The sequence below is a fragment of the Phyllobates terribilis genome, unplaced genomic scaffold, assembly GCF_046119375.1.
Source record: "Phyllobates terribilis strain yellow unplaced genomic scaffold, ASM4611937v1 Scaffold_4__5_contigs__length_816908805, whole genome shotgun sequence".
In the NCBI taxonomy this organism is placed as follows: domain Eukaryota; kingdom Metazoa; phylum Chordata; class Amphibia; order Anura; family Dendrobatidae; genus Phyllobates; species Phyllobates terribilis.
The window spans coordinates 573,261,640-573,287,804 of NW_027362764.1; the positions used below are offsets into that span (position 1 = coordinate 573,261,640).

A 26,165-nucleotide genomic window follows, 5' to 3' on the forward strand; every position below is an offset into this window, starting at 1 on the left:
GTCGCACACAACATCACCGCTTCTTTGAGAAACTCTGTGTGTGACAGGGTGCATTTCACCACAGACACTTGGACGAGTAGGCATGGACAGGGGCGTTACATGTCGCTGACTGGGCACTGGGTAACTATGGTGACAGCAGGACAAGGGGCTGCTGTCCAAGTCTTACCGTCCCCACGAGTTGTGCGTCAATCCTCTTTATCTCGAAGTTCCTCCACTGCTTCTGCCTCCTCAACCTCCTCTCGGTCCTCCACCTGCACCCAAAGCCTGTCTGGTAATGCCACCTGCATTCTAACTGCGCAGAAGGAATCCTGCACACCTCCTTACTATGCTGGCAGCAGGACTCAAGGCATCAGTGTTTACTTTGAAATGTCTGGGAAATGTGAGTCACACAGCTGAGGAGTTGTGGTCAGCTCTGGAGACCCAGTTTCATGAATGGTTGTCTCCACTGGACCTGCAACCAGGGAAGGCCGTGTGCGACAATGCTGCATCGCCGGGGCAATGTCACACACGTGCCTTGTATGGCTCACGTGTTGAACCTGGTTGTCCATAAATTGTTAGCCCACTATCCCGGACTAGATGGCCTTCTGCAGGGGGCGCGATCGCTGTGTGCTCACTTCCGCCGTTCGCATCCTGCAGCTCAATGACTTACATCTCTACAGAAGTCGTTGGGCCTGCCAGTTCACCGGCTGAAATGCGATGTGCCGACACAGTGGAATTCAACTCTGACCATGTTGCAGCGACTGTGGCAGCACCGACAAGCCCTGGTGCAATACGTTCTGACGTATAGCCTGGGCCAACGAGATCCAGAGGTGGGGCAAATCACGCTGCAGGAGTGGTCTCAGATCAGGGACCTATGAAGTTGACGCGCCCCCTGGGCCGTGGGGTACCCTGAGCCGGGCCGGTAGACGCTGGGGGTTGTAGTCACTGTGGCGGTGACCCGGTCCGTGATCCAGGACGGTCAATCCAAGGGTAATTTGTATATATGGGTTTTATAATGTCCGACTACGCCACCTCTGGAGTGGGGCAAAAGGGGCCGCCGCTGCGGAACAGTCCTCTGAAGCTGGTGGTTTTGCAGCAATGGTATTATTACTCACCACAGGAAGAGTGTAGCTTGAGGGCAGTGTGGGTGGATGATGGTGGTTGTAGTGCAGGGAGCCAGTAATGAACACAGAGTCCGTGTGATGCAGTCCCAAGATCTTTACTCACAGTTGTTGCAGTCCAGATTACAGGTACCAGAGCAATCTCACCCGTCGTGCTGTGCGTACTCAGTGAGGGGCTCAGTCCACCCCCAGATAGCTCCGGAGTACTTAGCAGGACCCCCTTCTGTGTGTCCTTTCTCTGGCCTTCTACCTGCACCTCACACCCAGTGACACTTCTATCCGGTATCCTCGGGCCTTGGCGGGCGACTTGTGTTCCGTCCCCTGGGTCCTATGTGGCTACCTTCTTAGTGAGACTGGTGTGGACTTTTACCTGCAGTACATGAAATGCTGCAGCCTCCGGTTTCTAGTTGAGCCTTGCTGTTTCTCCGCTAGTTGAGGGACCTGGTAGCAGCAGGAGTACGGGTCGCCTTCTGCACGGCCCATAGCCCTAGGGTCCCTTCGGTTCCTGGAGCCTTCCTGCTCCCACTCCTCTCTTCTCTCCTTCAGTCCTGGGCCTCCCAGGCTAGGACCGCCTCTGGAGCAGAGCTCATGCCGAGCCTCTGCTCCTGTCACATTTCCTCCTCTGACTGGCTTGCTCTTTCTAAGATAGCTTCCTATTTATACTCTCCCTGTCATGTGCTCCGCTAAGCTGCTCCCCTAAGCACCCACTACATAGGACCCTTCCACCAGCTAGGGACCTGGGACTGTGCTCTCCCTTAGGAGCAATCTTGCCCTACCCCCACTGCGGGTATGTGTTGGATGCAGGTGTTAGGGTCCCGAGCCATATGCCTTCCTTACCTGAGGGTGAGATACCACACCTCTGGGTGAGATGCAGTAACTCTGTGGCGACTGAACCCTCAGGGGCGCCACACACCCTCCTGCACAGTTTTGAAATGGCGACGAAGATGTTTAGTGCTGACGACGATGCCATTATCAGCATGACTATTCCGGTGATTTACATGCTGGAGCACACATTAAACAGAATTCAGAGTCAGGTGGTGGTACAAGAGGAGGTGGAGGTAGTAGAGGAGGAGTCGTATGCGGAAGGGATAACATCTCCAAGGTCCAGACGGTTGGCAGCACCAAGGCGGCAGGCATGGGAGGGTGGGGGAGAGGGATTAACCAGGGCGCATGGTAGCAGCCAAACTGTTGAGGAAGGTGCAGGAGCCGAGGAAGAAGTGGAGGACGAACTGGCGATGGGCATGGAAGACTTATCAGATGAGGGAGACCTTGATCACATTTCTGTTGTGCGAGGTTGAGGGGAGAGGGCAGAGGAAGGAAGCATGATTCTTACCTCGCTACCAACACAACAAGGACTTGGTCCTCCTGGATGCGCAAGACACATGAGTGCCTTCTTGCTGCACTACCTGCAACATGACCCTTGGATTGTCAGAATTCGAAGTAATCCCGACTACTGGGTTGCCACACTCTTAGATCCCCGGTACAAAAGTAAATTTGCCGAAATAATTCCTGCCATAAAAAGTGATTGACGCATGCAGGAGTATCTGCAGACGCTGTTGCAGAATCTTACATGTGCTTTTCCACAAAACACCAGTGGTGCACGTAGTGAATCTCACAGTTCTAACTTGCCAACCGTGGGACTATCGAGTCTTCATCACTCAAACCGTAACAGTAACACAGTATCTGCTGGTAACAGCAATTTTGTGGAATCGTTTCACCACTTTTTTAGACCATCCTTTGCAAGGCCACAGGAGACAAGAAGTCTGACACATAGTCAATGCCTAGAGAGGATGGTACAGGAGTATCTCCAAGTGAACATCGAAGCCATGACTGTGTCACTGGACCCTTGCTCATTTTGGTATTCCAATCTGGAAAAATGGCCGGAGCTCGCCACTCACGCCTTGGAGATCTTGTCATGCCCTGCAGCCAGTGTTCTCTCTGAACGTGTGTTCAGCGCTGCTGGTGGTGTGCTGACAGATAAGCGCACGCGTCTGTCCACTGAGAATGTAGACAGACTCACGTTCATAAAGATGAACAAATCATGGATTCGCAAGGACTTTTCTACCCCTGTGTTATCCTTGGGAGACTAAAACCTTGAGGATTTGGTAAAATCACCTCACCAACCGTTTTAAGCAACTGTGGGGCAATTGATGCCACTTAACCCTAGAACGCATGACCATAAAAATCTACACTTTCATATACCTGGGGCCTTTTAGGCCCGTGTGCAAATAACATGGAATAACTCAAACTCAAATGACAAACAACTATATACATGAAGAATACCTAGAGTTTCAAAATTCTAACTAAAGTAATCTTGCAGAAAATAGAAAACAATTAACAGGGCGGGCCTGCGAGGCCCCAGGTATGCGTTCTAGGGTTAAGTGGTGTCTGTGCCACAATTTTGGGAAAAAATGGAGACTCTCTTTGGAGTCCCCTTGCTGTGTCTTACGTGACGTTGGCATAGTCAATTCCAGGTGGGTTGGGTCGCTCCCCCCCCCCTTTTTAACTGTAAGAAACTAGATACACTATGGCTTGGGGTAACACAGATGGTTGAGTCTGAAGAGCTCAGAGGTCTGCTCCAAAGCTTCAGTGTCTGCTAGTCAGCGTAGAATTTTTAACTGCATCTAGCCTAGGCAATACTTTGGGCGTAGTAGCCCAGCTGCGAAGCAAGCTGCACCGCCTGTGTATCTAATAAGAATTTTTAAATGCATCTAGCCTAGGCAGACTGTGGGGACCCCCAACCAAACCCAGACGCTCAGCCCCCCTACCGCCCCCCTTTCCTTGACAATACAATAATGTAACTCTTACAACTGGATGGGTGAGGATCGGTCACAGCTTTATTAACTCTTTATACTCATTCCATTAGAAAGGCATTTTATTTCTAAAATAATTCAGCTTGTTGCAGCATGCCCTGGGTCTCCACTCCGGCAAGTTGGCCAACAAGTGTAACTCTCCAACATGTCCTTTCTATTTCCAGGCCACGGAGGATCCTGCGTACTCGTATGCAGGACTCTGACCCCCACCCATCACTCTTAATGCTTGTTCCACTCCGTCCTGGAGTCCTGACAGGAATATGTCCAGTTCAATATTCATTAAGTGAACAACGTCGGGCCGTATGAGGCCTGCTTTATCTCCTTCCAGTTGTCGGTGTCGTACCACTACACCGCCTCTGTCTCTTCTAAATTTTGCCATCCGAATATTTATTACCCGCCTTGTCCGTTCGATGGCCGTGATGTCTCACGCACCTTGCCATACCGCTATCGGCACAATCTCTGACCATACTATCGCTAGTTTTGTGAAAAATTCTCTGAAGCGCTCAGTGTCTAGTTTCATTATTGCCATTAGTTATGCGCTGTTATGATGACCTAGGTTGTTTCCCCCGGCCTGTATAACTAAGATGACCGGACATCTTGCCTCTCTCCCTACCTTGATTACCTCCATTAGTACCTGTGGCCATAGCAGGCCTCTAATACCTCTCTAGTTGAAATATGTGTTATGAAACTCTAATTTCCTCCCGCCTGGGCGGACTTTCGCCCTTTTTTCTGCCCAATACATATACGAGTGGCCTATCACCCACACTGTTGGCTTAGCGTCACCTGTAAAAGAAACAAACCACGTTAGGATAACAAGTCCGGTCTTATGTATCTTGCCAAACACGTGGATCGCCATCTCCCTATCCTCTGAACTTCCGTTTCTGACAGTCCTGCTCTTGCTGCTTCCGTGGCCGCGCCTATGCGGAATGAGTGTGTCCCGTAATCTTTGGGGTGGTTCCCTGCCGATGTTATGCATTTATTAAATATAGCTTGGAACTGGTATCTTGATAATGGCATTCCATCAATGTGTGATAGGAAGAAATTACTTTGTGATCTGATGGTTAGATATGTTTTTACTATTGTTACCCAACTCAGTGTACCGTTTGTGGGTTGTAGAAGTACCCAAGTGCCCCTGCCCGCTGGAACCGTTTTCGATTTGTGTATGCGTAGACGTATTGCATTATTGGCTATGACTACGTCCTGGTGTAATAAGCCTCCACTGGTGGTAATTTTGGATTGAGGGACTAATTCGCTTATGCATAGCGCCCCGAAGAAGGCGATCACAAATGCAGTAGACAGTAGTGTTGCTTCAAATTGTGAGTGTCATGTTAATGGTGTTAGGGATATGATGTGAGAAATCAGTTTTAGTGACACTGGATGGGACGTCTACACTCCTGACTTGGCTGACCCCTTTTCCACCCTTTTATGGATTGTCTGATGATGAACCTTTGTCACATCCCCTCAATTCAGTAGTTGGAAGTGAAATGCTACTCCGGTCAGACACCGCTGCGCTGACGCCCCTGATATGCCCCTCATAATTAGCTGGTGGAGAAATTCTATGGTGACTTGTGATCTGGCTTGTTCACATTGGTCAACCCGTCTGCCTGCTACTAGTCGTGTCCACTCTTCCCATGCCTTACCGTATGCTTGCCACGTCGACGGGGCAACTGACGCTCTGATTAATGGCATCAACTATTCGCCACTAGATCCCATAGGGAAGGTGGGCAACTGTTGCCCGATGGGTGGGCTTTGTGGAAGAGCTCTGTGAAAATCTGCCAATTGAATTCTTATAAAGCGTTAGCAGCAGCTTTAGACCCCTCAGCATAGTGGCTAGCGCGGACCCATACATTGTGTTTTAGGCACAGGAATGCTAGCCTGGGTAGTAGGCCTAGCACTGGGGGAGACGATGATGCCATCTTATTAATGCTGTGTGCTAGGCTGGTGTTTTTTGTTATGAAGCGTATATTTTTGTAAGCCAGGCGCGCGCCCCATATTTCTATTGCTACCACTATTGAGAAGAAAAATTATTTTCAGGGCTAGATGCAGCTAAAAATTATTAATTTAAAAGCTGGTGGAGCTTGGTATAGATGGACTAATACAATGAGTCCCACACACTGCTAGAAGGCCAAATATTTTTTCAGAGCTAGATGCAGATAAAAATTATTTTTAATTTGCAACCTGATGGAGGTCCGTATAGATGGACTAATAGAGAAAGTCCCACACACTGCTAGAAGGCCAAATATTTTTTCAGAGCTGGATGCAGATAAAAATTTTTTAATTTGCAACCTGATGGAGGTCAGTATAGATGGACTAATAGAACAAGTCCCACACACAGCTAGAAGCCCAAATATTTTTTCAGAGGTAGATGCAGAAAAAAATTATATTCAGTTTGCAACCTGATGGAGGTCTGTATAGATGGATTAATAGAACAAGTCCCACACACAGCTAGAAGCCCAATATTTTTTCAGAGGTAGATGCAGAAAAAAAATATATTCCGTTTGCAACCTGATGGAGGTCAGTATAGATGGACTAATAGAGAAAGTCCCACACACTGCTAGAAGCCCAATATTTTTTCAGAGCTAGATGCAGAAAAAAATTATATTCAATTTGCAACCTGATGGAGGTCAGTATAGATGGACTAATAGAATGATGCTATACCCAAAAGATTTTACTTCACTAGGTGCAGTAAAAAAATTGGTATTCTATACACAGGTGGTATATCTTGCAACACAGATAGGCTACCCCACTGACTAACACACTCTGCAATAGGCCAAAAAGGATTCGCTTTGCTAGATTCAGCCAAATGCTGTGAAAAAAACTTGCACAGCACTGGCACAGACCTGCCTGGCAAAAACTGATAGGAACTGATGTAACCTAGTCCTGAAAAGGACTGCAATTACAATTAGTCTTTACTCCCACAATCTATCTATTTAAGAGCACAGACCTGCCTGATAAAAGTCGTAGGAAATGCTGTAACCTAGTCCTTAAAAGGACTGCAATCACAACTATTCCCTACTCCCAAGCTATCTGTAGATTTGTGCGAAAATTGGCTTGAAATTAACAAGGTATAGCGCACACAGCAACAGCGGTGCCGTCTAACACGCAGCTGCAGCAGTGAGAAAATGGTGGCGACGGGGAAAATGGCTTGGTCTTATAGGGCAAGGACATGTGACATACACTGCCAATGACACATGCCCTTGCTTGTGTGAAAAAAGCACTTCGCTCCGTGTGTGCGCTGCTGATAGGCTGACAGATTGCACCTCCCCACTGTAAATGCGGGAAAGAGAAAAAAAAATGGAGATCTTCATTGTTCCTGCAGAGATCCATCCCCTGCCCCTCCCCCCGCCCCGCTGTACACTCAAACTGCGTATTAACATTAATTTTCATCATTACTGAGAAAAAATCCAGTTATGATTTTGGTGCACGAACAGTTATTGAACATAACCTCGAACAGCCGAATTTTTCTCAAATCGTTCGTGTTCGCCGAATGGCTCGAACACCGCCCAAAACAGCTCGAATTTGAGATTGGCGAACAGTTCGAGTAGAACAACGCTCATCTCTAATTGTAACGTGCTGATCCTTCTCTCCTCCGTTATCTAAGAGCATCATATCGGCCGGTTTGGCCAACTTTAGTCTAGTGTGTATGAGGTACTTTAGGAATTATTGTTGTGAAGTACAGTATGCATTGCCTGCAGCAATGTGCAGGTAGGTATCAAAGTAATATCCATATAAAGTTGAAACCAGAAGTTTACATACACTATATAAAAAGACACACTTATGTTTTTCTCAATATCTGAAATTAAATTATATTTTTAATATTTACCAAATGCCAGAATGAGAGAGAATGTTTTAAGGCATTTTTATTACTTACTGCAAAGTCAAAAGTTTACATACACTAAGATTACTATGTCTTTTAAACAATTCTGGACTGCCCATATGATGTCATGTGCTTGGAAGCTTCTGATAGGTTTATTGGCAACATCTGAGTGAATTAGAGACGCACCTGTGGATGTATTTTAATGTACACTTTTAATACACTGATTCTTTGTGTAGCATCATGGGAAAGTCTAAAGAAATCAGCCAAGATATCAGGAAGAGAATTGTGGAATTGCACAAGTCTAGCTCATTCTTGGGTACAATTTCAAGATACCTGAAGGTCTCATTCATCTGTACAAACAATTATGCGCAAGTACAAACAAGTTGGGAATGTCCAGTCATCATACCACTCAGGAAGGAGACAGGTTCTGTGTTCCAGAGATGAACGTGCTTTGGTCCGACATGTGCATATCAACCCAAGGACAAAAGCAAAAGACCTTGTGAAGATGATGGCAGAAGCTGGTAAGATTGTGTCAATAACCACAGAGAAACGAGTACGGTATCAACATGGGCTTGAAAGACCACTCTGCCAGAATGAAGCCTTTACTCCAAAAGAAACATAAAAAAACAGATTAATGTTTGCAAATCCACACAGGAACAAAGACCTTTAATTTTTGGAGACCTGTCCTGTGGTCTGATGAAACTAAAATTGAACTTTTTGGGCATAATGAATATAGTTACGTTTGGAGGAAAAAGGGAGAAGCTTGGAATGCTAAGAAAGCCATCCCAACTGTGAAACACGGGGGTGGCAGCATCATGTTGTGGGGTTGTGCTGCTGCAGGAGGGACTGGTGCACTTCACAAAATAGATGGCATCATAAGAAAAGAAGATTATGTGGCAAAACTGAAGCAACATCTCAAGACATCAGCCAGGAAATGGGTCTTTCAAATGGGCAATGACCCGAAGCATACTGCCAAAATGGTAACAAAGTGATTTAAGGATAACAAAATCAATGTTTTGGAGTGGCCATCACAAAGCCCTGATCTCAATCCTATTGAAAATTTATGGGCTAAGCTGAAAAGGCAGGTGCGAGCAAGGCGACCTACAAACCTGGATCAATTACACCAGTTTTATCAAAGGGAATGGGCCCAAATTCCAACCGACTATTGTGAGAAGCTTTTGGAAGGATATCCCAAACAATTGACCCAAGTCATTCAGTTTAAGGGCAATGGTACCAAATACTAATCAAATGTATGTGAACTTTTGATTTTGTAGTAAGTAATAAAAATGCCTGAAAACATAATCTCCCTGTGGTGATGAGAGAGAGAGAGAGAGAATCAGTGGTCTTGTATGTCTTCTATTTTCTAATTATTGCTTGTCTGTTGCAGATTCAGTCTTCCCAGTCTTCAGTCTTCCCAGCTTGGTGCAGGGCTACAATTTTGTTTCTGGTGTCCTTCGACAGCTCTTTGGTCTTCACCATAGTGTAGTTTGGTGTGTGACTGTTTGAGGTTGCGGATAGGTGTCTTTTATACTGATCACAAGTTCAAACAGGTGCCAGTACTACAGGTAATGAGTGGAGGACAGAGGAGCCTCTTAAAGAAGAAGTTACAGGTCTGTGAGAGCCAGAAATCTTGCTTGTTTGTAATTGAACAAATACTTATTTTCCACCAAAATTTAAAAAAAAAGTCTTTCCAAATCAGAATTGTGATTTTCAGTATTTGTTTTCCCATTTGGTCTTTCATAGTTGAGGTCTACCTATGATGTCAATTACAGGCCTCTCATCTTTTTAAGTGGGAGAACTTACATAATTGGTGGCTGACTAAATACTTTTTTTTCCCCACTGTATGTGTGTTTTTATATAGTGTATGTAAACTTCTGGTTTCAATTGTAAATGCGAAGACCCAAGGTTTCCCAGAAAAACACTGCTCAACTCATCACCCATTGTGCTTACTTGTGTTGTCTATTCTTCAGATAAGTGGCACCATGACACACATGTCAAGCCGTTCTCAGACTATAAATGAAAATGCCTTTCATCAGACGAGAACACCCACTCCATTGCTTCATGGTAACACAAGTGTTATCAAAGGTTCTCTGACTGGTTTTCACAGCCCCATATGCAGCAAGCTGTGGTTCTTCCTTTGAGTACCACGAACACACAACAAGGCCTGCTGTTTTGCGCTTGTCAAAATCACATTGTTCCTTATGCTTGACAATTTTTTTTTTTTCTAATTTTAACAAATTAACTTAAAGAACTGCCTGTTCCCTTCCCTATTTCCCACCCCTCAAAAGATGCCATTGTCACAAGATATAAAAATTTGCAGCTGTCAGTGGTTTTAATATCCATGTATATATCCTTCCTAGCTTTAACAGTTTCCCTCTCGTATGATGATTGTAACTGAGGAGGTCTAATGGTATTTGCTGTTCCTTGTTTTGTTCCTATGAAGTGGAAATGCTGGTACTACAAGGACACCACAGGTATACATTCATACCGATTACAAATCTAAAATGTGCATTGAGATCTACAGTAGGGAAATTAAGTATTTGATACATTGCCGATTTTTGCAAAATTCCCCACCTACAAAGAATGGAGAGATCTGTAATTTTTATTGTTGGTACACTTCACCTGTGAGACAATCTAAAAATAAAATCCAGAAAATCACATTGTATGATTTTTGCATAATTAATTTGAATTTTATTGCATGAAATAAGTATTTGATACAATAGAAAAACAGAACTTAATATTTGGTACAGAAACCTTTTTTTTGCAATTACATAGGTCAGACGTTTCCTGTAGTTATTGACCTAGTTTGCTCACATTGCAGCAGGGATTTTAGCCCACTCCTCCATACAGATCTTCTCCCGATCTTTCAGGTTTCGGAACGGTCACTGGACAACATTGAGTTTCAACTCCCTCCAAAGATTTTCTACTGGGTTCAGGTCTGGAGTATGGCTAGGCCACTTCAGGACCTTGAAATGCTTCTTATGGAGCCACTCCTTACTTGCTCTGGCTGTGTGTCAGGTCACTGTCATGCTGGAGGACCCAGCCACGACCCATCTTAGTTGCTCTTACTGAAAGAAGGAGGTTGTTGTCCAAAATCTCGCAATACATACCCCCATTCATTCTCCCTTCAATACTGTGCAGTCATCCTGTACCCTTTGCAGAAAAGCATCCCCAAAGTATGATGTTTCCCCCACCATGCTTCATGGTTGAAACTGTGTTCTTGGGGTTGTACTCTTCCTTCATCTTCCTCCAAACACAGCGAGTGGAGTTGATACCGAAAAGTTCTATTTTGGTCTCATCTGACTGACCACATGACCTTCTCCCATGCCTCCACTGGATCATCCAGATGGTCATTGGTGAACTTCAAACTGGCCTGGACATGTGCTGGCGTGAACAGAGGACCTTGCGTGCCCTGCAGGATTTTTATCCGTGACTCTGTAATGTTACTAACTGTAATGTTTGAGACTGTGGTCCCAGCTCTCTTCAGGTCATTGACCAAGTCCTCCCGTGTAGTTCTGGGCTGATTCCTGACCTTTCTCAGAATCATCCTTACCCCACGAGGCGAGATCCTGCATGGAGCCCTAGACCGAGGAAGACAGTTGTCTTGTGTTTCTTCAATTTTCTAATAATTGTGCCAACAGTTGTTGCCTTCTCACCAAACTGCTTGCCTATTGTCCTATAGCCCATCCCAGCCTTGTGCAGGTCTACAATTTTATCCTTGGTGTCCTTAGACATAGTGGAGAGGTTGGAATGTGATTGCTTGAGTGTGTGGATGGGTATCTTATACAGGTAACTAGTTCAAACATGTGCAATTAACACAGGTAATGACTGCAGAGTAGGAGGGCTTCTTAAAGAAAAACTAACAGGTCTATGAGAGACAGAATTCTTGCTTGTTGGTAGGTGATCAAATACTTATTTCATGCAAAAAAAATGCAATTTAATTATTTAAAAATCATAAAATGTGATTTTCTGTTTTTTATTTTTAGATTCTGTCTCACAGTTGAAGTGTACCTACGATAAAAATTACAGACCTCTCCATTCTTTGTAGGTGGCAAAACTTGCAGAATCGCCAATGTATCAAATATTTATTTTCCCCACTATTTATAATAAATATCAATATAGACACAGCGAATATGATGAATAACACTGACTGTTCTCATGATTTTATAAATGTATCAATCTGCCAAAGACAGACCATGTGTGATGGTGGAACATATTATGGTGTTTATAGCCGGCAGCGTGTTCTGTTTCATTCAAATAACTAGGGGTGATATTTCTCCTTGCGGAGAGTGACCTGTTAAGCACATCAGGTGAGGAGACTTATAAAGCCGCAATGCTCCTCTGGGAAATATGCAAATTGTCTCTTCAGAGAAGAAGAAGACTAGAACTCTAGTGCCACCTAAAGAAAGTAGCAATCCTAAAAGTCAATAGTGACCCTTAAACGAGCCTTATCACATGACTTAGGGCAAAAACCTAAGACAAGAAACTAAGAAACTCAATTTGCAGACACTGTGTTTCAGGGTACTGCCCCTCATCAGTGCAAAGTGTGAGTTCTGGTTTGGCTTGATGAGAGGCGTCAGACCGGTATCTAGGGGTAATATCTCTCCTTGGGGAGAGTGACGTGTTAAGCACGTCAGGTGAGAAGACTTTCAAAGACTCAATGCTTCTCTGGGAAATATGCAGATTGTCTCTTCAGAGACAATTCAGAGACACAGCTGTAGGTGGCACTAAAGTTGTAGTCCTCTTCCTCTCTGAAGAGACAATTTGCATATTCAAATAACTAGCGCTCCAATATTGAAAGAATCAGTGAGGTGATCTAGAGAGAGACATATCTTCTTTATATCCTTTTATCAAGTTATTGACTCATCTTTCATATCAAATTTGTCTCCCAACTAGATCCAATTGGGATTTCGAGGTATAGTTCTATTGACCAGGGCAAAGTCTGGTGTCCACTACTCTACTACTCTATATCTTGGTTTCCCAATTTAAAGTGTGTGTAAGAGATTAGACAAAGTTCTTCAAGTTCTTATTTTGTAGTATTCTCATACCACCCTTCTTAAGGTCGCCTCCTGGTGATTTAATGGTTATGGACAGACACACCCATGGGAGTAGTGAATATTCATGGCCTTTAATAGCGGGCACACTGACAGCCGAGCGCAGCAGGAGCTGCGCTGCAGCTACGGCGTGCGCACTATTGGGAGAATGAATCGTCACTGCTCCCCACTCACGCAGTCCCGGCGTGGGGAGCATTGACTATTCCGGCACAGAGCGAGACGTAGCGCTGGAGGAGAGAGGTGGTGAGTATGAATTTTTTTTTTTTTTTTTTTTCTGTGCAACGTGACTGGGATGAGGGGGGGGGGGCATACATACAGGGATGAGGGGGGCCATACATACAGGGATGAAGGGTGGCCTACATACCAGGAGCCACGCTGCTGGCACAGTGTGCCGGTGGTTATTAAGGAAAATGAATATTCACTGCTCCCCATGCCCATGGACGTGGAGAGCAGTGAATATTCACTGCCTCCTGTGCCCCACTACTCCACCACACACAGTCTCTTCCCCCACCACCCACAGCCACAGTATTTATGTATACCGGACTATAAGACACACCCCCCACTTTCCCCTATTTATACACCTTATGGCTGGCTGTGGCACTTCGTGTCTCTTTCTAGAGCTATGTACGACGACCAGTCTAATGTGGAGTTTCCACATTTTTCCATATATGAATGATTGTAATAAATTCTGATTTGCCTCGCTTGCAGCCTAAATTAAGTGTAGCTTTATCTACGTACAGAACAGACCAAAAGTTTGGACACACCTTCTCATTTAAAGATTTTTCTGTATTTTCATGACTTTGAAAATTGTACATTCACACTGAAGGCATCAAAACTATGAATTAACACATGTGGAATTATATACTTAAAAAAGTGTGAAACAACTGAAAATATGTCTTATATTCTAGGTTCTTCAAAGTAGCCACCTTTTGCTTTGATGACTGCTTTGCACACTCTTGGCATTCTCTTGATGAGCTTCAAGAGGTAGTCACCGGAAATGGTCTTCCAACAATCTTGAAGGAGTTCCCAGAGATGCTCATCACTTGTTGGCCCTTTTGCCTTCACTCTGCGGTCCAGCTCACCCCAAACCATCTCGATTGGGTTCAGGTCTGGTGACTGTGGAGGCCAGGTCATCTGGCGTAGTACCCCATAACTCTCCTTCTTGGTCAAATAGCCCTTACACAGCCTGGAGGTGTGTTTGGGGTCATTGTCCTGTTGAAAAGTAAATGATGTTCCAACTAAACGCAAACCGGATGGAATAGTATGCCGCTGCAAGATGCTGTGGTAGCCATGCTGGTTCAGTATGCCTTCAATTTTGAATAAATCCCCAACAGTGTCACCAGCAAAGCACCCCCACACCATCACACCTCCTCCTCCATGCTTTACGGTGGGAACCAGGCATGTAGAGTCCATCCGTTCACTTTTTCTGCATCGCACAAAGACACAGTGGTTGGAACCAAAGATCTCAAATTTGGACTCATCAGACCAAATCACAGATTTACACTGGTCTAATGTCCATTCCTTGTGTTCTTTAGCCCAAACAAGTCTCTTCTGCTTGTTGCCTGTCCTTAGCAGTGGTTTCTTAGCAGCTATTTTACCATAAAGGCCTGCTGCACTAAGTCTCCTCTTAACAGTTGTTGTAGAGATATGTCTGCTGCTAGAACTCTGTGTGGCATTGACCTGGTCTCTATTCTGAGCTGCTGTTAACCTGCGATTTCTGAGGCTGGTGACTTGGATAAACTTATCCTCAGAAGCAGAGGTGATTCTTGGTCTTTCTTTCCTGGGGCGGTCCTCATGTGAGCCAGGTTCTTTGTAGCGCTCGATGGTTTTTGCAACTGCACTTGGGGACACTTTCAAAGTTTGCCCATTTTTTCGGACTGACTGACCTTCATTTCTTAAAGTAATGATGGCCACTCGTTTTTCTTTACTTAGCTGCTTTTTTCTTGCCATAATACAAATTCTAACAGTCTATTCAGTAGGACTATCAGCTGTGTATCCACCTGACTTCTGCACAACACAACTGATAGTCCCAACCCCATTTATAGGGCAAGAAATCCCACTCATTAAACCTGACAGGGCACACCTGTGAAGTGAAAACCATTTCCGGTGACTATCTCTTGAAGCTCATCAAGAGAATGCCAAGAGTGTGCAAAGCAGTCATCAAAGCAAAAGGTGGCTACTTTGAATAACCTAGAATATAAGACATCTTTTCAGTTGTTTCACACTTTTTTGTTAAGTATATAATTCCACATGTGTTAATTCATAGTTTTGATGCCTTCAGTGTGAATGTACAATTTTCAAAGTCATGAAAATACAGAAAAATCTTTAAATGAGAAGGTGTGTCCAAACTTTTGGTCTGTACTGTATATTAGGTTAATAAAACCATTCTATGATGCACTTTTATGGGAATTCCTCTGCTTTTAGGTGGGAGGAATCCAATAATGGAGGGGGCAGGGACATAAGATTCTATGGAAAATCTTTACCAGAATGAAGGCTATTTATTCTGCAAATGGTGCAGTGGACATAGGTTGACAGAAAAAATGAATTATCTGCTGAAAAACTCAAGAGAAACTATAGTCAATGTATAACTCACTGGGGCCTCTGTCTTAATCTTTCAGGTTGCTGGACCTCTGAGCTTTACTTGACTTTGATTATGTATAAATGTTTGGATATACAGGATTTGTGATGTATTCCTTGGCATGTGGATGAGCTGTGGTCTATAATATGGTTTGCGTATATGTGCATATGTGTGCGTGTATATGTATACACAAGTGTTTCTCACTAAATTAGAATATCATCAAAAAATTAATTTATTTCAGTTCTTCAATAGAAAGAGTGAAACTCATATATTATATAGAGTCATTACAAACAGCGTGATCTATTTCAAGTGTTTATTTCTGTTAATGTTGATGATTATGGCTTACAGTCAATGAAAACACAAAAGTCATTATCTCAGTAAATTAGAATACTTTATAACAACAGCTTGAAAAATGTTTTTAAAATCCGAAATGTTAGCTTACTGAAATGTATGTTCAGTAAATGCACTCAATACTTGGTCGGGGCTCCTTTTGCATCAATTCCTGCATCAATGCGGCGTGGCATGGAGGTGATCAGCCTGTGGCACTGCTGAGGTGTTATGGAAGCCCAGATTGCTTTGATAGCAGCCTTCAGCTCGTCTTTGTTGTTGGGTCTGGTGTCTCTCCTCTTCCTCTTGACAATACCCCATAGATTCTCTATGGGGTTAAGGTCAGGCGAGTTTGCTGGCCAATCAAGCACAGTGATGCTGTTGTTTTTAAACGAGGTATTGGTACTTTTTGCAGTGTGAACAGGTTCCAAGTCCTGCTGGAGAATGAAATTTCCATCTCCAAAAAGCTTATTGGCAGAGGGAAGCATGAAGTGCTCTAAAATTTCCTGGTAGACAGATGCGCTGACTTTGGTCTTGATAAAACACAGTGGACATACACCAGCAGATGACATGGCTCCCCAAATCATCACTGATTGTGGAAACTTCACACTAGGCCTCAAGCAGCTTGGATTGTGGCCTCTCCACTCTTCCTCCAGACTCTGGGACCTTGATTTCCAAATGAAATGAAATGCAAACACTTTGGACCACTGAACAACAGTCCAGGTCTCTTTCTCCTTGGCCAAGGTAAGACTCTTCTGGCGTTGTCTGTTGATCATGAGTGGCTTGACACAAGGAATGAAACACTTGTAGCCCATGTCATGGATATGTGTGGTGGCTCATGAAGCAATGACTCCAGCAGCAGTCCACTCCTTGTGCACCTTTTTCTACCACACTTTTTCCTTCCACTCAACTTTCCATTAATGTGCTTGGCTACAACACTCTGAACAGCCACCTTCTTCTTTTCTTTTGCGGCTTACCCTCCTTGTGGAGTGTCAATGACTGCCTTCTGGACATCTGTCAAGTCAGCAGTCTTCCCCATGTTTGTAGAGCCTACTGAAACAGACTAAGGGACCTTTTTAAACGCTTAAGAAGCCTTTGCTGGTGTTTTTAGTTAATTATTCTAATTTACTGAGATAATGACTTTTGTGTTTTCATTGGCTGTAAGCCATAATCATCAACATTAACAGAAACAAACACTTGAAATAGATCACTCTGATTGTAATGACTCTATATTATCAGTTTCACTTTTTGTATTGAAGAACTGAAATAATTTAACTTATTGATGATATTCTAATTTAGTGAGAACCACTTGTATATACAGTGGGTACGGCTCAGACCCCTTTTAAATTTTTCACTCTGTTTCATTGCATCCATTTGGTAAATTTTAAAAAGTTAATTTTTTCTCATTAAAGTACACTCTGCACCCCATCTTGATTGGCAAAAATGTCTACATTTCTGTTTTTTCAATTTATTAAAAAAGAAAAACTGAAATCACTTGGTCATAAGTATTCAGACCCTTTGCTTAGACACTCATATTTAAGTCACATGCAGTCCATTTCCTTGTGATCCTCCTTGAGATGGTTCTACTCCTTCATTGGAGTCCAGCTGTGTTTAATTAAACTAATAGGACTTGATTTGGAAAGGCACATACCTCTCTATATAAGACCTTACAGCTCACACTGCATGTCAGACCAAATGAGAATCATGAGCTCAAAGGAACTGCCCAAAGAGCTCAGAGACAGAATTGTGGTAAGGCACAGATCTGGCCAAGGTTACAAACGATTCTCTGCATTACTCAAGGTTCGTAAGAGCACAGTGGCCTCCATAATCCTGAAATTGAAGAAGTTCGGGACCACGAGAAGTCTTCCTAGACCTGGCCGTCCAGCCAAACTGAGCAATCGTGGGAGAAGAGCCTTGGTGAGAGAGGTAAAGAAGAACCCCAAGATCACTGTGGCTGAGCTCCAGAGATGCAGTAGAGACATGGGAGAAAGTTCCATAAAGTCAACTATCACTGCAGCCCTCCACCAGTCGGCCCTTTATGGCAGAGTGGCCCTACGGAAGCCTCTCCTCAGTGCAAGACATATGAAAGCCCGCATAGAGTTTGCTCAAAAACACATGAAGGACTCCCAGACTATGAGAAATAAGATTCTCTGATGAGACAAAGATAAAACTTTTTGGTGATAATTCTAAGCAGTATGTGTGAAGAAAACCAGGCACTGTTCATCACCTGCCCAATACAATCCCAACAGTGGTGGTGGCAACATCATGCTATGGGGGTGTTTTTCAGCTGCAGGGACAGGATGACTGGTTGCAAATGAAGGAAACATGAATGCTGCCAAGTACAAAGATATCCTGGATGAAAACCTCTTCCAGAGTGCTCTGGACCTCAGACTTGGCCGAAGGTTCACCTTCCAACAAGACAATGACCCTAAGCACACAGCTAAAATAACAAAGGAGTGGCTTCAGAACAACTCTGTGACCATTCTTGACTGGCCCAGCCAGAGCCCTGACCTAAACCCAATTGAGCATCTCTGGAGAGACCTGAAAATGGCTGTCCGCCAACGTTCACCATCCAACCTGATGGAACTGGAGAGGACCTTCAAGGAAGCATGGCAGAGGATCCCCAAATCCAGGTGTGAAAGACTTGTTGCATCATTCCCAAGAAGACTCCTGGCTGTACTAGCTCAAAAGGGTGCTTCTACTCAATACTGAGCAAAGGGTCTGAATACTTATGACCATGTGATATTTCAGTTTTTCATTTTTAATAAATTGGCAAAAATGTCTACATTTCTGTTTTTTTTCCATTCAAGATGGGGTGCAGAATGTACTTTAATGAGAAAAAAAATGAACTTTTTAGAATTTACCAAATGGCTGCAATGAAACAAAGAGTGAAAAATGTAAAGGGGTCTGAATACTTAACGTACCCACTGTATGTATATAGTGGGGTGCATATGTATAATATTTATATTGACCCTTTTCTTCTGCTTTGCTTTAGAATAGAGCAGGTCAGCACCTACTGTCCCCCCACAGACTCTACAGACACCCCAATCTGTTATACCTCTATACATTTGTGTACATAGATGCGCAGATATTAGATTTTAACTACGTTTTGATGTAATGGACACAGCATCTGGCAGCTTCACTGTCATATATTGACCATTTTGTACACTTGACAGCACCGATGAGACCTGGTTGTGGTCCATCCATCCTTCCATCCATCTATGTGTAGTTTACATTTCCTAAACAGTAATGAATTATAAATGTGCTGTTAATGGTGGTTGTCAATTAGGTCAGAGACAGTTTTATGAGATGATTGACTTTAATGCAATCAGACATTGTTCCCTTGGTTTTGTAAACAAGCCAAGTCATTTTTTTTCCTAACAGTGCTATGCTTCCTTTCTTTCTCATCTCTGCTCATCCTTGAATACCTTTTATAAGTCTATGTTTGTAAGGCACCTGCTTTTTTTTAACATCCATTCTTAAATCGTACCCTTTTAAAGGTGCTTTACTTCAATTATTTAAGGATTTGTAGTGGCCTCTGAGAGCACTTTACCATCTATTTGCACTATTTTTATTCTGCTGCGCGCACATCAGTCATTGCTGAAGTAGGAACCAGACGTAAACAATAGAGTGACATTAGGAATGAGTTCATCTTTGCTACCACTAGGTGTCACTGTTGTCTTGTATTTGATCATGGACTACTCCAATATTCCCATGCTGCTAATGGACATGTATCTTCTTCCTTCCTAGTGCAGGCTTATTCTTTCCAAACACATTTTGGTACCTTAAACATTTAGCATTGTCGTTTTTTTTTCTTTTAGATATAATTATTTATCGCCTATGGAAATTAAGCAACTTCCTATACCAGCCTTGGCAGCTCCAGATTGCCTTGTGATAACGTGGGTCACCAATAGGCAGAAACATTTGAGATTTGTGAAGGAAGAACTGTATCCTCATTGGTCTATCAGAGAGCAAGCAGAATGGCACTGGGTAAAGGTAAGGTATTATTATGCTCCAGTTGACCATTTCCTCCAAATCGCAGCACTTTCATCTATTTCCTTAATTGACAACTTTCCCCAAATTTCCTCCAGGAAGGGGGCAGGATTCATGTAAACCCTGCCCAAAGTGAATGTTCCAGGGTGGGCCGGGGTCATTCTCAGGAAAGGCAGGCATACTATAAGGTCCTGGGAATAGTTGGCATATGTGCAACCTTTTCTCTCGCCTCCTCGTTTTTTTCAATTTTGTATTACACCTTTTGCCTCCTTCTTCACTGTTTAGTAGATCTCTATTGTATGTATAATTATGCTGTCTTGTAGAGACTACCTTACATAATACTGTTACTAATAAATGAGTTTTTACTTGCTAGCATGTCCTTGTTATTTGCTCAGTTGTCAGGACTACTAAAGCACCTCACAAATCTTAAAAGCTTGCTTGCCGTATATTACTCTATATCTCTGCTTCCCAAAACCTTTAAACTGAATCTGTGACTACGTTTTTGCTACCCATCTGAGAGCAGTATGATGTAGGCAAATACCCTGTTTCCAGCTATGTGTCACTTACTGGGCTCCTTGCTGCAGTTCTGATAAAATCACTGTTTGGCTTTTGCAGACCTACCAGTTCTCTGAATGCTGAGCTCTGAATAACTGAACCCATATCTCTGATTGGCAGATTTCTGTGTACACTGCATAGGCAGAATTTTGCCAATCAGTGGTGTGGGCGGGGTTATACAGAGCTCATGAATATGGAGGACCACATGGCATCAGGTTTACGAGTCCTCTTGTGATAATCTCCTGTTAAGTGACTTTATCAAAATACAGCAAGCAGCCTAGTAAGTGACATATTGCTGGAATCAGTGTCTCCTCCCCTACATTATGCTGCTCTCAGATTAGGTGTCAAAAAAACATGGTGACAGATTTCCTTTAAAGTAAATTTCCCCCAAATATTACCAGGGCATGTTTATAGAGAGCCTGGTAGGTCCCCCCCCCCCCCCTAAGCTTCCCAAGCCACCACTAATAAACGTTAGAGCCCTGTTTCTTCATTATAACAATGTCTTTCTTGCCCCAGACTAATGTTTGTGTATGTGACCAAACCAATTATATTAGTTTCGCTCACCATATTCTAATTACTTAGTACTAATCTGACGGGGTGTTATTCACCTAAACTAGTCCAGCACCAGATAATGTAATCATCCTCTCCACCCAACCCAGATGTGATTGATGTCCACTCCAAACCTTGACTTGGGCATTCCTAGTCATGCACATTACACTGATGAACCTGGGGAGAGTACAACCACCATCACTGCACATGCTCAGGGCTCTAGTGGCAGTTTTGGAGGTGACGGGGAGCTAGAATCCCTTTAAGTCCATAATTCGGTACTGACTAATTTCTTAATATATCTTTTATAGAGGTTGGAGCTCTTTTATTGTGACTCAGGCTCGATATCCCACTTAGACATAGATGTAAAAGAAAACTTAATTAGCAGTGGATAATTGGAGGAATGCATCTTCGTCAGATTGCCCAGGTTATTTTCAGATTACACACAAAGCTGGGTTTCCATTTTTACTTTTTCTATTTCCATGCTAATCCTTACTAATAAAGTGTTTTCTGCTTCACAGTCTATTCTTGGTAAGATGTTGCATCATTTCTTCTTTCTTAGATAACACATTCCGGAGAATTTGTGTTTCCCATCGATTCGGTTCATAAAAAGCCATATGAAATCCTTATATTGGGAAGACTTCTGACCTCAGATATTTCTACAGCAAGGTACGTCTAATTGCATATGTACAGTATATTCCTCTTTGTGTGAGCTGCCTGGGTCCGAGATGCCGCTTGCGTATAAAGTATAAAGATGGTTACTTATACACTGCTCAAAAAAATAAAGGGAACACTAAAATAACACATCCTAGATCTGAATGAATGAAATATTCTCATTGAATACTTTGTTCTGTACAAAGTTGAATGTGCTGACAACAAAATCACACAGAAATCATCGATGGAAATCAAATTTATTAACCAATGGAGGCCTGGATTTGGAGTCACCCCCAAAATTAAAATGGAAAAACACTACAAGCTGATCCAACTTTGTTGTAATATCCTTAAAACAAGTCAAAATGAGGCTCAATATTGTGTGTGGCCTCCACGTGCCTGTATGACCTCCCTACAACGCCAGGGCATGCTCCTGATGAGGTTGCGGATGGTCTCCTGTGGGATCTCCTCCCAGACCTGGACTAAAGCATCCGCCAACTCTTGGACAGTCTGTGGTGCAACATAAAGATGCGCTCAATCGGATTCAGGTCTGGGGAACGGGCGGGCCAGTCCATAGCTTCAATGCCTTCATCTTGCAGGAACTGCTGACGCACTCCAGCCACATGAGGTTTGGCATTGTCGTGCATTCGGAGGAACCCAGGGCCAACCGCACCAGCATATGGTCTCACAAGGGGTCTCAGGATCTCATCTCTGTACCTAATGGCAGTCAGGCTACCTCTTGCGAGCACATGGAGGGCTGTGCGGCCCTCCAAAGAAATGCCACCCCACACCATTACTGACCCACTGCCAAACCGGTCATGCTGAAGGATGTTGAAGGCAGCAGATCGCTCTCCACGGCATCTCCCGGCTCTGTCACATCTGTCACATGTGCTCAGTGTGAACCTGCTTTCATCTGTGAAGAGCACAGGGCGCCAGTGGCGACTTTGCCAATCCTGGTGTTCTGTGGCAAATGCCAAGCGTCCTGCACAGTGTTGGGCTGTGAGCACAACCCCCATCTGTGGATGTCGGGCCCTCATACCACCCTCATGGAGTCGGTTTCTAACAGTTTGTGCAGACACATGCACATTTGTGGCCTGCTGGAGGTCATTTTGCAGGGCTCTGGCAGTGCTCCGCCTGTTCCTCCTTGCACAAAGGCGGAGGTAGCGGTCCTGCTGCTGGGTTGTAGCCCTCCTATGGCCCCCTCCAAGTCTCCTGGTGTACAGGCCTGTCTCCTGGTAGCGCCTCCAGCCTCTGGACACTATGCTGACAGACACAGTAAACCTTCTTGCCACAGCTCACATTGATGTGCCATCCTGGATGAGCTGCACTACCTGAGCAACTTCTGTGGGTTGTAGAGTCTTTCTCTTGATATAATGAGTGTGAAAGCACAACCAACATTCAAAAGTGACCAAAACATCAGCCAGAAAGCATTGGTACTGAGATGTGGTCTGTGGTCCCCACCTGCAGAACCACTCCTTTATTGAGGGTGTCTTGATAATTGCCAATAATTTCCATCTATTGTCTATTCCATTTGCACAACAGCATGTGAAATTGATTGTCAATCAGTGTTGCTTCCTAAGTGGACAGTTTGATTTCACAGAAGTTTGATTTACTTGGAGTTATATTCTGTTGTTTGTGTTCCCTTTATTTTTTGAGCAGTGTATATACTAAGCAAAGATATGTTGTCAACTTATGATTTTTTTTTTACTTAGGGAGTTGGAGACCCAAGTCTTACCACCTATTCCGCAGCATAAGATTATAGTCAGTGTCCCCTGCAGTCTTCACTCCCACAAACCACCTCTTTCAGGTATGTGACGCGCATTATACGAATTACATTACAAATAAAATATGTTTTTAAAAGATATGGGAAATGCACATTTAACATTAAAATATTTAAATGATTTGATTACTTTTGATGACTATTTTAGCTCCAAATACAAGCATTTTAAGTAAGAAAAAAAGTTTGCATTTGGTTTTAATTTCAAAATTTTGCATACTTTGTTTTTTACAGGTTGTTTCTCTGCACATTTACCTTTTGATGTGGTCTTTAACGCTTATCTGTCTTTTTCTGTGCTCCGCTTCGCTGATTTTTTTACCACAAATTCCCTGTTAGACCATTCTACTGGGTGGACTAACAGATTCACAGTTAACATGGGCTGTAACCAGGAACAGATCGTACGAAACAGAGGCTATAGAAGGCAAAAATATTCGAAACCTCTAGTGTTAAAAACTTTACCGTGCGTCATAGTGATGTCACTGTGAGCAAAGACCGATCAGGACCGGGTCCCAAACATCGACACACATCAAATTATACTCCAGTTAATTTTTTCGGTTTAGCAGAAGGCAAATGGTGCAAAATATTTAATTAAACCCAATTGAAAAAATGATTTTTATATTTACATCTATTTAAATAACAAAAAATAAGAAAAAAATTGTCTTCAAAGGTGGAAAACCCCTTTAACTCGTTGGTCATTACGTGGGTTCCCATGTGTGGAGGGGTTCAGGAACTCAGCTCCTTCTGCTCATGGTAAACCTTGGCTACATTATATTGCCCAGCATCTGTGTCTGGAGAGGAGCTAGGCTTGTGGCTGTTAACCATTTACATTCTGCTATCAATCTCTGACAGTGGTGTTTGAATGGTTCATATGCAGGTTTTTCTCATTTTATTAGTCAAACTGTTGTTTCTTGCCTCTTCCTTGTTTACTCGGTATAGGCAGTTGTCAGATTTAATCAACGTAAGCTTTAGTTACCGTCACCAATATTTGATAATATAATGGAATAGCTACTTGGGTAATATTATCAGATTTGCTTGCCTTTTAAGTCATGTGTAGCCACATTCCCTGTCAGTGGCTTTTAGTTTCCAGTGTCGCTTTGGTCCTCTTCTAGCCCACGTGACTACTCTTCAACTTTGCCGGCTCACACTTTATGGTGTGGTGCTACTTTTCCACTGTAAGTCTGAGCCCCAAAATGAGGCTACGTAGATATACATTGAGAAAGTGATTTCCAGTCCTCACACAAACCCCTGTGGGAGCCGGTTGGGGCTGGTTCAGACATCTGTGCAAATCAGTCTGAGCATAGATCACAAGGCATGGACTGTTCGAGGCTCTCCCAACCTGAACGTCAGTCATTCATAAGTCTTTGAGGCTGTGACGCTCAAGTTTCGGTAGTGCCAGGACCAGTCTGTGCATTGTGGTCTGTGCTTGGACGTCTGAAGCAGCCCTTAGTTATTAGGTCATGTGACCAAAAAGGGAAAGGAGCCGGGCTGGAAACGGATCGGTAAGTATTTCAATACACTTGCACTACATTACATACGTAATTAGGAGGACTTGGGGTGAGGGGGGGGGGGAATATTTACCAAGACTACTTCTTTAAAAGTCGTGCATACTCAAAACTTTGTGCTGTCCTTCCTTACCTATACATAATCCTGAACCATTAAATGCCTGGAAGTAAAATATGCACTTAAAATATGCATATTATCATTATTATTCTATATGTGTATCACAACATTTATTTACATTTCAGATATACAGGTTATGAATAAGTTATGGATTCTGGAGACCTGTAACCTTGAAGCACTGGAATTTTGCATAATACAGGCAATCAGTTGCGATATGTTTGGTAGAAAGGCTTGTATGGTACCGACAGCCAGTTACATGCTGTATACAATATGCAACACGGGGTAAAATAATGATTTATATCCAAGTCACACCACTATACGCTGCTCAAGCAAAGGTATAAATCCCTGAGAGAGAAGTAAGGGGGAAGAAAAGGTTGCAGTAGAGATTTCAGTATGCTTAGATGTGGTGGATTTGTTGTGTATCTGTGATGTGAACCACAAATCTGCATCCGTTAACAATGCAAGTAAACTCCATCTACTGTACATGTAGAATAGAAATCAGCATGAAAACCAAGGGCTTGACGCGGATATTCAGATTGTAGCCTGGATGTTTTTATACGTAATAGCCGTGGATTGCTGTACGTCAGAATCCACATATAACGTGGGGATATTGCTGCATAATTTTCAGTTAAGGAAACATTTGGGCCGTGTTCACATGTAGCAGATATGCAGCATTTTTTTCTGCTGCTTTTTATTTGCATGTCTTCTGCTGGTGTTTTGCACCAAACTACACAATACCAATCTTCTCTAATTATTGAGGTTTATATGGTATTTAATGTGGTGGTTTTTTTTGTTTTTTTATTAAGTGCATAAAAACTTTGTGCACCTAAATGCATTTTTTTTTCATGCATTTTTCAGGCCCCTAGTAGAAGCCCATAGAGAAAAAGTGCACAAAACATACCGCAGTTCAACAGCTTCTTTAAATGCACAGTGTGCAGGAGCTTTCATGAAATCACATCCACTACACTGGGATAGAAAAACGCAGCAGATTTTCTGCAGTGGAAAAAGCACAGCATTTACTCTGTTTTGGAACATTGTTTTAAGAGTATGTCCATAAGTGATAAGTATGCTGCGGATTTTTCATCTAATCTGCAGTGGAAATGGAAGCCTGTCAATTTATATAGCGGATGTTCTCTGTGAATTTAATCCTTTGCAATGGTTGTACTAGCTTCCATCTGCGGTGAATTTTTGGCAAATCCACATCAGAATTTACAACAAAAGTCACATTTGTTACCTTTTGATGTGCACTTGCTGCAGATTCACCTATAAAAGCGGACTCTTCCCCCTTCAGGCTACAAATAGGCAGCCAACACCCAGTCATTCAATTTAGCTTA

The 26,165-nt window shown here is 43.2% G+C and overlaps 1 protein-coding gene across 4 annotated transcripts in view; it reads left to right on the forward strand.

Annotated features, from left to right (window-relative positions):
* Window positions 1-26,165, forward strand: part of METTL4 (methyltransferase 4, N6-adenosine) — a 216,161-nt gene that overhangs the window by 95,661 nt on the left and 94,335 nt on the right. For all 4 annotated transcript variants that reach the window (XM_073679121.1, XM_073679122.1, XM_073679124.1 and 1 more), the window contains 3 exons: window positions 19,511-19,685; window positions 21,346-21,452; window positions 23,147-23,241. In XM_073679121.1, coding sequence (XP_073535222.1) covers window positions 19,511-19,685; window positions 21,346-21,452; window positions 23,147-23,241 — 377 coding nt within the window. The remainder of the gene's footprint in view (window positions 1-19,510; window positions 19,686-21,345; window positions 21,453-23,146; window positions 23,242-26,165) is intronic.